Source organism: Carassius carassius, chromosome 8, assembly GCF_963082965.1.
Source record: "Carassius carassius chromosome 8, fCarCar2.1, whole genome shotgun sequence".
Taxonomy (NCBI): domain Eukaryota; kingdom Metazoa; phylum Chordata; class Actinopteri; order Cypriniformes; family Cyprinidae; genus Carassius; species Carassius carassius.
The window spans coordinates 28341559-28355706 of record NC_081762.1 but is presented as its reverse complement, the minus strand read 5'-3'; the positions used below and the strand labels follow the sequence as shown (position 1 = coordinate 28355706).

General features: G+C 36.1%; 1 protein-coding gene across 5 annotated transcripts in view; it reads left to right on the top strand.

The window, feature by feature from the left end:
* The window catches only part of LOC132145684 (receptor-type tyrosine-protein phosphatase U-like), a 259638-nt gene that overhangs the window by 231265 nt on the left and 14225 nt on the right, over nucleotides 1–14148 (top strand). For 3 of the 5 annotated variants that reach the window (XM_059556881.1, XM_059556880.1, XM_059556879.1), the window contains 6 exons: nucleotides 1619–1655; nucleotides 5630–5727; nucleotides 6287–6403; nucleotides 6608–6762; nucleotides 7735–7870; nucleotides 9927–10076. In XM_059556881.1, the coding sequence (XP_059412864.1) occupies nucleotides 1619–1655; nucleotides 5630–5727; nucleotides 6287–6403; nucleotides 6608–6762; nucleotides 7735–7870; nucleotides 9927–10076 (693 nt within the window). Of the gene's footprint in view, nucleotides 1–1350; nucleotides 1405–1618; nucleotides 1656–5629; nucleotides 5728–6286; nucleotides 6404–6607; nucleotides 6763–7734; nucleotides 7871–9926; nucleotides 10077–14148 lie in introns of all 5 variants that reach the window. The other 2 variants (XM_059556878.1, XM_059556877.1) reach the window with 1 other exon arrangement.

Here is a 14148-nt window from a genome sequence, read left to right as displayed (position 1 = left end):
ACCTCACTGAACACTGGTTTTGGGAACAGTAGGTGAATATATTAAGATCTTCTGAGATCAGGCTTCTGATGCAGAGCCCAAACTGTCATGGGACCCAATAAAGTGACTGATTTGGAAATCTCTACATTCTGTAGGTTTGATGTAGGACGTTGGTGTGCCATACAAATGCAAAATGTGCATTCAGGCACCTGGTTTTTAGAGTAGTCACCTGTAACAGTTCTAGCATTTCTTCCTAAATCTTCCCAAGTCATCGTGGTGGCCTGTCGTATGCATAGTGACCAGGTTCAAATCCTGTTGTAAACTCTTACAATGGATAAAACTAATCTTGCCAGTGATCATTTTATGGAAAACAGCAGAACTCAATTTTCGATAATACTATTTGTTTCACTAAAAAAGCTGAATCCTAAATAAAAATAACTATCAATATATAATAAACTTTAGCTTAAGCTTTCATTTCAGTAATTACTGCAATATTTTCAGACTAGGGCTGTCACGATGTTAGATTTTTCATATCACTGTTATTGTGGCCATAAGAATTCATGGTATCGATATATCGTTATATCTATAGGAACCTTGAGTGGGGGGAAGGATATCAGTCAAATTATTTTTTACTTTGTTTATTAATTTTTTCTTTTTCACCTAACAAACATAAGAATTATGTTTATTGTTTATATGTATTTATTATTTATGTATGAATTTAGCAGACGCTTTTATCCAAAACGACTTACAGTGCATTCAGGCTATCAATTTTAACCTATCATGTGTTCCCGGGGAATTGAACCCCCAACCTTTCTAATCAGTCAGGACCAACTATAATTTTACATTGGTGTCCCAAGAGCTGCCTGTCTGATATATCATGCTGTCGAATGCTTTGCACTTTGTTTGGCATTTAGAGAGCAGCATTCAGACATTGCATGCTTGAACAGAGATAACAACATCTAGGATTAAGTAAGTTTTCATGAGTAAATTTAGTTCTTAAAGCTTAAAAATCTACATCAGATGTTGCACAAATACTACAGATATGGATAATTGCTTGTTTTATCAAATGTCAAGAAACGCTTTCATTTTTGAGATACAGATATGCATGTTATGCTTTCACATTCTCAGCCTCACTCATGCATCACACATTTCATTTAAGCTTTCCTCTATATTATTTTGTGTTTTCTTCAGAAGCAATACATTAGGGCTTTGAGTTTGTAACATATTGTCATCCATCTCTACGCTGTACTTTTTATTTTTCATTTTATTGCAGACACGTATGACATATTCAGTAACTGTAGAGTAGCTTGCTGGCACTGCTATAGATAGTGTTTAGCCAGACAGCTTAATGATTTCTCTCTCCTATCTTAGCTTAATATGCAGAGTCAACTGCAACAGTGGTGTGAGTTTGGAGACAACAATGGCGTGAGTTTGGGATGGCTTTATTTGTTTGGCTAAGCTGTGGAGGAGAAAGGGAGTGTTTTTTTATTTTTTTATTTGGTGATGCAAGTGACACCAACAATTACTCATTTTAAATGGAATAAGTCAGAATATAGACTGTTGTCAGAATGTTGTTGAAATGTAATTGAGATATCATTAATTGATAATAATGCATGCATTCTCTGTCTCTCTGTCTCAGGGGTATCAGCGCTCCAACCATTTCATCGCCACACAAGGTGAGCCTTTATAATTCTGTTGCTCTGAAATCACTTGTGGATTTGTTTTCTGTGGCATATTATAGTTGTTGATTAAAATGTACCTCTAAGTGTGTGTATGTGTGTGTGTGTGTGTGTGTGCCCCAATTCTAGTACAAAGGTCTGAATGATTCATATGCAGATATTGTTTTGCTGTTTGATCTTATTTTTCTCTCTGGCATCCAAACACAGCAGCACTTGCTTCTGATATACTGTTCTTTATGTCACTCTCTTCCTTTGTGAAGGTGACTGATTAGGATATTTCTTTTTATGCATTCAAATACAATTGATCAGAGTCTAGAATTTAATCTGGTTTCACTTTATTTTGATACTTTATTCCACTTAAGATATAATACTAAAATCACAAATATCACACAATATTTATTCATTAATATGTAATATATATTTTTAAATCAAATCTTAAATGAATGTGTGTGTGTGTGTGTGTGTGTGTGTGTGTGTGTGTGTGTGTGTGTGTGTGTGTGTGTGTGTGTGTGTGTGTGTGTGTGTGTGTGTTTGTATGCATTGATGTCGGCATTGACTATCGACCAAAATGAAATCTGAAATAAATGTATATTTTTTATGAATTTGTCAGGGACACTGTATGTACAGTATGTACTTAGCCAGGTGATCATAGGCAGTAAAGACATTTATTTGAGCAGAAATCAGCACATTATAATGATTTCTGCAGGATCATGTGACACTGAAGACAGGAGTAATGATGCTGAAAATCCAGCTTTGATCAAATAAATAAATTGCAATTTAAAATATATTACAATAGAAAACAGTCAACTGAAATAGTAATCATATTCCACAATATTGTTGTTCTACTGTATTTGTCAAATAAACATAAGATACTAAAAATTTGTATTGACCCCAAACATTTGAGTAGTGTACAGCTGATTATAAGTATCACACAGGCATCACACAGGTGTGAAGTTAAGTCTCTCTCTCTCTCGTTCTGTGAATTTGTTCAGCAGTCTGTAGTTTTGTCTCTATGGCTCTCCTGCAGCAGTAAACAGCACACATCTCATTTCATCTGCTCTCTCTCACTCATGTTTGGTCGTCAACACACCAGGGCCACTGATCAACACAGACTGTGGTACCAAACACAAACACACACGCACTGCTGCGCTCTGTTTGAGCAGGTGTACACACACTCATGTGTGGGCTTTGCTAGGCTTGTACTCTATCTGAAGGTTTACACTGGCTTTAGGCCCTGTGGAGGCCACCTGTGTGTTCACATCGAAACAGGGCCGCATACAGATGTGAGCTTTAATACAAATCTCTGTATCAGCCCCTGCAGCTGTAGCTGCAAACCCAAACCACTCAAACCCACATAATGACAACTAGATTATTACAGTTTTAGCAAAATTTCATTGTGCATGAGAAACTATAGTGTCAGGGTGCTTTGGGTGTTGGTTTTCTTTTTGTATGCTCGTTCTCCATATTTTATTTTTTATTTTGTCTGAACTCAGTCCAGCTGGGTTTGGTGTGCACATTACTGTGAAGTTGCTATTTTGTAGCATATTGCTGTAATATTGATAGATAGCATACCGCTAGCTTGTTGCTACTATGGTAAGGTGCTTTAAACTATATAACATGAGTTTGCTAAGTGTTTTTAGTGCATTGCTCTTTGGTTGCTTACGGCAAACTGCTACAGCCGTAAAAGATAAGTGTGTGAGTGTGTTTTAGCATGTTGCTGTAAAGTTGTTACTAGTTAACATAGGCTACTGTTAGCATGTTGCTGCTATACAGTTTAATGATGGCTATAATGATATCCATAATGATAGAGATATAGATTGTATATAAAGTTATGAAATCATTCTGTTTTAAAAGAATAGCAGAGTCCACACCACAACTATAATTTTAACAGCACAGAGGAATGATATCTTGGGAAACACTTTGCGAATGATTTTAATGTGCTTCTGAGGTGCTTTAATGAACCTGGGCTGGAAGTGTTATGATGCTGTCAGCTGGGAAATGCCATTTCAGTATGGCCCCAAAAACAATGTTGAACAAATACCCCCCCCCCCCCCCCCTCCCCCCCACCTTCTATTTAAGCCTCGAAAACTTTTAAGTTTTAACGTTATTATTCATTATGAATAACCTCGTCTTCATCCCAGCTGTACAGAGTGTTGCGATGGGATTTTTCGTGGATGTGGCTGCAGGCGATAGCAGGAGAGCTGCTCAGGAACTCTGGAAGCGCAGCACCTGTTGTTGGCTGTAATTGTTTTAACAGGTAGAGAAGATAACAGACTCTTTGCCCGAGGGCAGAGCGTTCACAATGCTGCACTTACAAACCTTCAGCAGCTTTCCTTTAATGTTTCCAATATTTCTGTGCGTACACATTTCTGCATGCTATTAGTGAGTGATGTGTGTACAGACAAATACACGAAGAAGAAAAGAAAGAGACGAAAGTGAGAATGAAAGAAGATCAGCTCATGTCATTCATACCACTGGTAAATGCTTTATTAGAGGTGTTTGCTATTAAAGTTACACATATTTGGGGTTAGTGATTTAATCATTTGTCTAGCCCACCATAATAAACTATAATTTCTAAACCAGACATCAGACAGATAATGTTAAAGGTATGTTTCTCCCCCCAAAAAATAAAATTAATCAGTTAATCAGCTAATTACTCGTTCTAAGCCCTTCAGGCTTCTGTTCATCTGCGAAACACAAATTAAGATATGTTTAATTAAACTTAACAGATTTTTATCCCTCCATTTAAAGTCCACACAACCAAAATGTTGACGCTTTAAAAAGTTGCAGTGCAGACAAGACCAAACCAATATCAGTGGCTCTTGCCGATATATTAAGTTCTTATGAAGCGAAACAATCAGTCTGTGCAAGAAGCTTTTGTAAGCTAAAAATGTAAGAAGTACATTTTAATATTTTTTTTATTTGTTTTATCTTGTAAGTTTTGGTTGGCAAGACTCTTAATATCTTTATTTGTGTTTAGAAGATGAATGAAAGTGTGTTTAAATAACATGAGGGTGAGTAAATGAAAGAAAGAATTGTTGACGAGAGGTGTGCTATTGCTTTTCTAAGTGGTCAGATTTTTACAGACCTATTTTTCAGGCCTAGATAAGACACTTTGTATAAAAAATAAATAAATAAATAAATAAATACATAAAAAAGAAGTGACTCAAGACTCAAGAATATACACTTTTCTACCCATCTCATTTTGCACAGTGGAAGGGAGCTATTTTCCCGGAATGTGTGAGATTTCTGATTCGTTAGCTGCTGAAGGTAAATAACCAGAATAGCAAAGTGCAGTAAGTGATAACAGTAACAATACTAATAATAAGTGTGTTTATGATTACCATAATAAATGTAAATATTGTGATAACAAAACCAGTTTACAATATTAAACAGCATAAAGGCTTGTTTTGTCCAGCTTAAATAACTGGAAGTGAATGACACCAAAGCATTGCAGATTCAAGTTACAAATGCTGCACCTGCTTTCATGCAAAAAAATAATTTGTATAGAGTGTCAAAGTAATATTTAGATCATTTTGACTTGGTCACGAAAAATTCCATTTGGGCCCATTTCAACATTCTCTTGATAACGATGTTGCACTATAGCATACACTCATTTTAGCAACCACGTAGCAGCGCACTGAAAACACCAGCCTTATTAACTGCCTAGCATCCTGCAATCACTTACAGTACCTTTCTTCAGAAAAAAAAAATCTAACTCTAGTTTCTTGCTGCTATCATTTACTTGATTTTAACTGCCAGCGGTTTCTCCATTTGTTGTCTTCTATACCGATAGATCTCTCGACTCAGCATCTCACCGTCCATGTTTTCGCTTTTCTTATATAATCCTCATGGATGTTGTGACCTGCTATTTCACAAAACTTCCTCTATCCTCTCTTTATCCTGCGTTCAAATCATTCACCTCCCACAATTCACCATGAAAGTTCATTGTTCCGTCTCTCACTCCGCAGGGCCCAAGCAGGACATGATCTATGACTTCTGGCGCATGGTTTGGCAGGAGAACTGCTACAGCATCGTGATGATCACCAAACTGGTGGAGGTGGGGAGAGTGAGTAGAATAAGTCTACCTCTGCCTTGGGCTGCTCGTCCACCCCCTCCGCCCACTAATGGACACCATCCATTACTGAATACTGACCCACTGCTGACCATTACTGAAGATAAACTTCACCAAGAAACCCCATTAGCCAGAGACGCTCCGTCTGATGGATGTTTTTTATTGGCCAGGCATCTTTAGCATGAAATTGAGCTTTTCTTTGTCCCCTTTCCTCTAAAATACCAGGGTTACTACAGTTGTTGATAGTGGAACATCATAGCTATTATAGGATCTCTTAGAAAGGGGCTTTCAGAATATTTCTGTCATTTGGCATATATTCATTGGCTTTTGCAAAGTTACCACAGTTTTATTGTAGTATAACAGTTCTATGTAACTGTGGCAACTTTGATATTTTGGTGGAATATCTAGTTGTAGTTGTATTTATTATTATTATGATTTTTTTTATTAAATTTTTTGTAATGTAGTATTTGTAACAGATTGTAGAACTCTTAAAGCTGTTGATTGCAGTCGTAGCCGCCGTGGTGTGTTAATTGTATATGTGTGTGTGGTTCAGATGAAGTGCTGTAAATACTGGCCTGATGACAGTGAGCTCTATGGAGACATCAAAATCACTCTGCTGAAAACAGAAACGCTGGCGGAATACACCGTACGCACCTTTGCCATGGAGCGGGTGAGACTGCCGAGATGTTTGTCAATATTCTGCAAACATTTGTGCTTTTAAATGAAAATTAGTTAATGGAGCTATTATCCATCTGTTACTTTGATAAAATTATAAAATCATGGAAAATGTTCAAGAACATTTTTAGTATGAACATTCTAATTAATAAATGTTGTTTCTAATGTTTTCCTAATGAGTAACTTTGTCCTCTATCAGCGGGGTTACCCAGCTAAACATGAAGTCTGCCAGTTCCACTTCACAAACTGGCCAGAGCATGGTGTCCCGTATCATGCAACAGGACTGCTGGCCTTCCTCCGGCGGGTCAAGGCCTCCACACCTCCCGACGCTGGACCAGTGGTGGTCCACTGCAGGTAATCAATCACTGCTTCCTGTTTGCGCACCATTGGTCAGTGAATATCAATTTCCCACTAGTGATAACCCTATAACTAACAGTTTAAGATCTGCATCACCAAAAATTACATTTTAGAAGCTTTCTCACGTGTTTTTTCCCCTACCATTTACAACTAAGATTACAGCTGGATACAAGTTGTTACTCCAATTGTTTGTTAAAAAGATGTGTCTTAAGTAACTCCATTTGTGCCTCCACTTCACCTTTAAAAAATGCCAGAAGGCAGAATCAGTGCTTTCAGATCTCAAACATAAAACATGTTTTTGCTTTTGATGAACTGCAGATATTTGATATTTTCCATTCATCTGCTGCCTATTATAAACAGGAAAAAATGCTCACACCTGCAGTTCATCAGTCCAAGGATGTGTTTCTGCCCCCCAATCTCACTTATTCATGCGGAAGACATCCATGTATCAGATAAAAACTAAATTGGACAGAAAACCAATTCAATGAATCATCCCTGAACACTGATGAAATGTTCATCAGTCCCTAAAGACTCATTGGCCCACATTTATCCTGAAAATGTAAAAGAAAATTGTGCAGATCACATGATGTAATGTATTCCTCAGTTTATCTCTCTGTTTTATGTGCTTTAACATTATCACTTTATCTTTTAATTAAACTGCAGCAGTGCTTCATTCAGGATTGCCTGGGATATTGCTCTCATCTTTTTTAAAGCATACTTCATTAGTATGCTTCACTGTAACGATGGCCAGTCCAACCCACATGACAATTTCACTTTGTGAAGTACTTCTACTTAAAACAGCCCATTTACTAGGGTGTACCCAGATCTGCATTAGAACGGTGCCAGCTCCACATAAAAAAATCTCTTTGTTTACTCACTCTCATTTCATTCCAGGCCCATGTGTTGTTATTTATTTGAAATAGCTCAACAGTGCACTGAGATATGTTCTCATTATTTGTCTGTCTGCAGTATGGGTGCTGGCCGCACCGGCTGTTACATCGTATTGGACGTGATGCTGGATATGGCGGAGTGTGAGGGTGTAGTGGACATTTATAACTGTGTGAAGACGCTCTGCTCACGACGTATCAACATGATCCAGACTGAGGTAAGAAACTTACTGTAATGATCAGAAACAAAGGATGGGTCACAAGGATCCATTAATCAGCTAATCATCCAACTAAACTAGGCTGGCTATTTTATCTAGGTTTTGTATTTGTATTTTTTGTTCACAAAAGCACTTTTGATGCTTAAACCAGTTCATTTAACATCAGAGTTTGGTTCATTTGGATGAATTGAACACTGTTTCCCGAATTCTAAAATATCCATCAAATCCTGAAGGATGAAATCAAGTCCCACATTTGTTCTCACTGAATATCCTGTTTCAGTTGTAAATACAAAAATAAAATGGTTTGCAAATGGTAGTTCATGTTGCTTTGTAATGTTAACATCTCAAATACAAGTGCAGCAGGAGAATGAATGCTGCATTTTATCATGCATTTCAGGCCAACTTCCAGTTTCTTATTTTGCCTTTGCTTTCAACCTCTGTATTTTCTTTACAGAAACAAGTATTTAAAAACAATGGACTACAACTCAAATTTTGGTAAATGAGATTTAGAACTATTAAAAGTATGTTTTGTACAAAAATGTGTTAATTTTATTGTTAATTTAATTAATTATGTTAATTTAATAATTTATATTCTTGTTTTATTCTTTTGCCTAAAATTAATTCAGTTATGTAACTCTTGCAGTTGGTCTGCAGAGAATGAGTTGGTGAACTGCATGTTAATAAACTGATGGAATAAAATAGCTGTGAATATTTTCCCATTCAAGACCCTCAAGGGGCTGCACAACAAAGAAAAAAAAAACATAATTCAATGTATAATCACTGTCAGCTTAATATCACAAGAATGCTTTCAAGACAAAAGCAAGGCCATGAAACACATCTTACCATGCAGTCTAGACTGCTTTATAATGCATAAGAAATCTCTGTCCTCATTGTTACACACTGTTGCTGATAATATATATATGAATTGGTTCATGATTGGTTCTCTCCTGTATCTGTATCCAATGAGCTTGCTGCTCAACATTCTTAAATTTAATTAGTGCTTGTCATAGCAGTTGCAACTTGCTTCTAAATCCCCCCATATTTAAGGTTATAGATTTATCTTTATTAACTTAATTAGACTTAATTATGCAATCCATCCTGAACCACACCTCAAATCATATGACTAGTTGAGGAGAGATATTAAATAGATTGGAGAAATATGAAAAACTGTACGCTGACGATTGTCAAGATTTGAAAAAAAAAAGTTAAATAGATTAAAAAAAAAATGGCAAAAATAAAAAAATAATATTATAAAAATATGCCTCTACCTGCATTTACAAAACTCTGTATCTGTACATACAGTTCACTGCTGTTTCTAGTTTCAGTGAACACTATTGGGCTATAAAACATGTTAAAAGACTTACACTGCAGTGTATTATTTGCAAACTAATACATTTTGGTATTTATGCGGTTAAGGTCAGGCGAGTTTGCTGGCCAATTAAGAACAGGGATACCATGGTCCTTAAACCAGGTACTGGTAGCTTTGGCACTCTGTGCAGGTCCCAAGTCCTGTTGGAAAATGAAATCTGCATCTCCATAAAGTTGGTCAGCAGCAAGTGCTCTAAAACTTCCTGGTATACAGCAGCGTTATTTTTAGTGATAACTATTGTCATATTCTTAGTAAAATAATCATGCGTATGCACACCATCCAAGGTGCCAGTTAGAAGACATCAAAGTAGCATAAAGAGGCATAAGACCACAGGTGATTTTATTACAAACGTTTTGGCACAATGCCTTTGTAAATGTGATTTTATTGTCTATTGTCATATACCACAGTTTCTTAAATCTAAAGTCATTCTGCTGATGGCCATTTGTAGATGAGTGTTTTGCATCTTTACGTGGAATATAGATTTGATTGACTTTGACATTTCCCTCCTACACTGCTTAATTAAGCTAATATTTGCCCCCTCGATTAATCTCTCTGAGATTTTGTCACATCATTTATAATTAAAGAAAATAATTGGACACTGCTTTGTGCATGTTGTGACATAGCCTCATTTCTTCAAAGCAGTTTTCCATCCTGAGCTAACTCTTTCTATGTCAATCTCTCTTTCAGGAGCAGTATATATTCATCCATGATGCCATACTAGAGGCCTGTCTGTGCGGAGAGACCGCCATCCCCATCAGCGAGTTTGAGCTCACCTATAAGGACATGCTGAGTGTGGATTCTCAGACCAACACCTCTCAACTGCGGGAAGAATTTCAGGTGAGTGAATGAGCTGAAGACAAATGACTCATAAATGACTTTCCTCACTTTCTTTCTTGGCCATAGAGTCTGAAGTGGTTATTTTTACATTACCTACTCAACGACACCCAAATGATTCACCCACCAATTAATTTTTCCAAAATCCTCCTTTGCATGACGGCAATTTCCGATGATTGGTCCAATTAGTCAATTTTATTTCCATGTCATAAAGCAGCATTTTTGAGCAAGGTGCTGCTTTGTGTACATCGTTACTGGGGAAACTTTTTTTGGGAATTTTTACCGCTTCAAAAGTGGCACCTAGTGGCAAACAATGAATTTGCATTTTCATTCAGAACAACGCAAAAATCGACTGATGGTTTTATGCAGCAAACTCGCAGAGCTGTATATGTGAACCATATATATATATATTGATGAGCATAAGGGACTTCTTTAAAAATCATTACAAGTCTTACTGATCCCAAACTGTTGAACAGTAGTATATATATATATATATATATATATATATATATATATATATATATATATATATATATATATATATATATATATATATATATATATTAGGGGTGTAACGGTACGTGTATTCGTACCAGACCGTTTCTGTACAGGGCTTTCGGTACGGTGCACGTGTGTACTGAATGACCGAATGCAATATTTTGTGCGCGGAACATAGGTACATGTTCGTGTTTCCAAACGAACAGATTAAGTGGCGAAAGTCTCCGCGTTCAGTGCAAATCCCGCCCTGCAGCTGATTCTAAGGCCGGTGACACACTGGCTGCGTGGCGTGAGTGTGGTGTTTCTGCTTCGTATCAGTTGCGTGATGGCTGCTTCGCGTTTTCTGTGTCTTTACCCACCAGAATCGTGCCTGACGCGGCGATGGTGCGCTGCTGCTACTGTAGGTGACGTAGAGGGAGGCCGCCGACAGACCAGGATCTTGTCTTCACGACAACAATATCTATACTTCATGTTGAGCATAAATATAAAGCCTACTGATAAAGGACACCGTCAACAGTATTGACAGCAAAATAGATTATGTTTGACAGGTGCAATATGCCAGTGTGCCACCGGCCTAAGGTTTTCAAAAGGCATCACGCGAGTGTGAACATCACTACAACTAGGAAAAAAACGATTGTAATTCAAACGCAGCTCCCGTCGGCATTTAAACAGACCTTTGCTCTTAATTCTGATCGGGCCAACGCAATAGCGAAATCTGAGCAGGTCTAAAAACTGAAACTGTTGATGCTGCAACTTTACACTTTGGAAAAGTTATATATATATATTAAATATGAGCAGGCCTACAAGCTGGGATTGGTAATGCTGCACTGTAATCATAGTTATTTATTTATATTTTTCATTATATTTTATTATATGATATTGGTTTGAGACTGAGAGTATTTTATTTAGTGGAGAACTTTGCAGCAGTATTTTATTTCTTATTCTTTTTTAATTTTATATATTTTATTAAAAAGTATTTAAAAAAAAAAAGTGTAAACAAATTGTTAAAAAAAAGTTTATAGTAATGAACAACCTGCAGTTTAATGTTTCCATTTCTTTCCCTTACTGTACCGAAAATGAACCGAACCGTGACTTTAAAACCGAGGTACGTACCGAACCGTGATTTTTGCGTACCGTTACACCCCTAATATATATATATATATATATATATATATATATATATATATATATATATATATATATATGTATATATGTATATATATATATATATGTATATATATATATATATACGGTATATGGCAAATTTGAGCAGCAAATCAGTATATTAGAATGATTTCTGAAGGAGCATGTGAAACTGAAGACTGGAGTAATGATGCAGGAATAAAATTTATTTGAAAGTATATTTAAAATAAATCAGTTCTTACAAATTGTATTATTATTTCACATTTCAACTAGATGAGTCAAATGTGTGAGCTTATGAGTTCAAGGGTAATTTTATTCATAAGATTATCACAAAACTGACCCCAGCACTGTCAAACTTTGACTAGAGTTACTAATCACACTTTAAAAAAATCCACTCTTATTTATTTATTTATTTATTTTGGCCCCAGTAAATATAAGGATGTATCCTTTTTGTGACCCATGAGCTGAGACAACCATTATCATGCCTATTGCTTATTACTTTCTCAGCAAGTTAATATCCAGTAATATTTCTGCTGATTGCAGTCTAATTACAGCCCAATTTAATGTTGTGGATTCTGCTAATGCACTGCGGATGTCACATGTTCAAGTGTACTGACTGCATCTCATTGCTTAGACCCAGGACGAGACTGTGTGCTTAGATTGGTCCAAGTGGGAAATACTGCTGAGATACTCTGACAAATTAAGTGATCCCAGCAAGCAAAACGCCCAAGAAATAGTGCCAGAAAACTTCTGAACATATTAGGAGACCAAACATAATATATGCATAATCGTTTAGGTGAAAAATGAGCTGAAATTGTTTGATTGTATGGTGTGTAACTGGAGTTCAAGAAAATTAGAAGCACTGATTGAAGCCAGAGATTAAAACCTCATGCATTTTATTTATTTATTTATTTATTGTTCTTTCTTTCTACTGTAAGCCGAGAGATAACACTGTAAAAAGTGGTAATCTGCAGTTACTTATGGAAGCATATGGGTAGCAATATTTAATTTGGAATGTAATATGCAATATGTAAAATGGCAATGCATTTCTGTATTTACATTTTTTATATTTTCCAGTACATTTGTGCAACGTTTGGTGCAAAATGAAAATTAAATTACATAATTTTCATTTGCCATTTCACACACTAGTTTTAATATGTAAAATGAATACTAATTTTAACGCTTTATAAGTTGCAAAATTAAAATGAAAATGTATTACAGAAATGATTAGATATGTATAACATGTTCAAGCAAAAACTGTGGCAAAATTATCATTCAAATGCTATTTTTCTTAATTGCATTATCACTCACAGTCAAGACACTTACGATTGCATTTTCATTCAATGTCCCACAATGAATGTAGCAATGTCAATCACTGCGTGAACAAGGCGGGGCTTGCAGAAGGTCAAGAGACTCAAGACTCAAGAAGAGGATTCAAGTGAGAGAACATGGACAAGACAGTTGGCCCGTGTACGTTTTGATCATTTCGGTTTATGGCTTCAATATTACATTCGCACTTGTGGGCGGAGCTGAAACGCTGCTTTCATCTGATTGGTCGAATCGTTCCACCTTCAGCTCAGTCTTTTCATGCTTTCAGGCAGAATAAGAGTCAGTGCGACTGTAATGTCTGAAACCACCGCTCACTGTTAATTAGCATAATATTTGAATCAGATGTAGCTGGGCACTTAATTTGTGCTGCTGCGACTGTTAAATTATTTATAGGTTATAGTATTGTATAAATATTGTCCAACTGATAAAAACAGTGCAAATAGTTCTGTCTCCTTGGATATCAGTGAAGTGGAAATAAATATAGTTACATTTATGAAATAAAATTAAATAGGATTTTTTGGGAAAGTAAGTCTGGCCAGTTATACAGCAACACGAGTCAGACGAGTCTGAAGATCTGAGCTCAATTTGGTGAAACATTAAAGTTCTAGTCTGTGTCAATTACTCTGATAATAAATAATAATAATAATGTTACCCGTATTTTTCAGACTATAAGTCGCACCTAAGTATAAGTTGCATCAGTCCAAAAATACGTCATGACGAGGAAAAAACATAGAAATATAAATCGCACTGGACTATAAAAGTCACATTTATTTAGAACCAAGAACCAAGAGAAAACATTACCATCTACAGCCGCCAGAGGGCCATCTCGCGGCTGGAGACGATAATGTTTTCTCTTGGTTCATTTCTCTTGGTTTATGTCATATAAATTTTGATAAATAAGTCGCACCTGACTGTAAGTCGCAGGACCAGCCAAACTATGAAAAGAAGTGCGACTTATAGTCCGGAAAATACGGTAAATATATGTCGTCTTTCTCAAGCCCAACAAAGAAGACTAAAAAGAGAAACATCATTCAATTTAGTATGTAATAAAACAAATATTACTAATTTATTTAAGAAATGTAACTATATTAATTTTCACAATTAT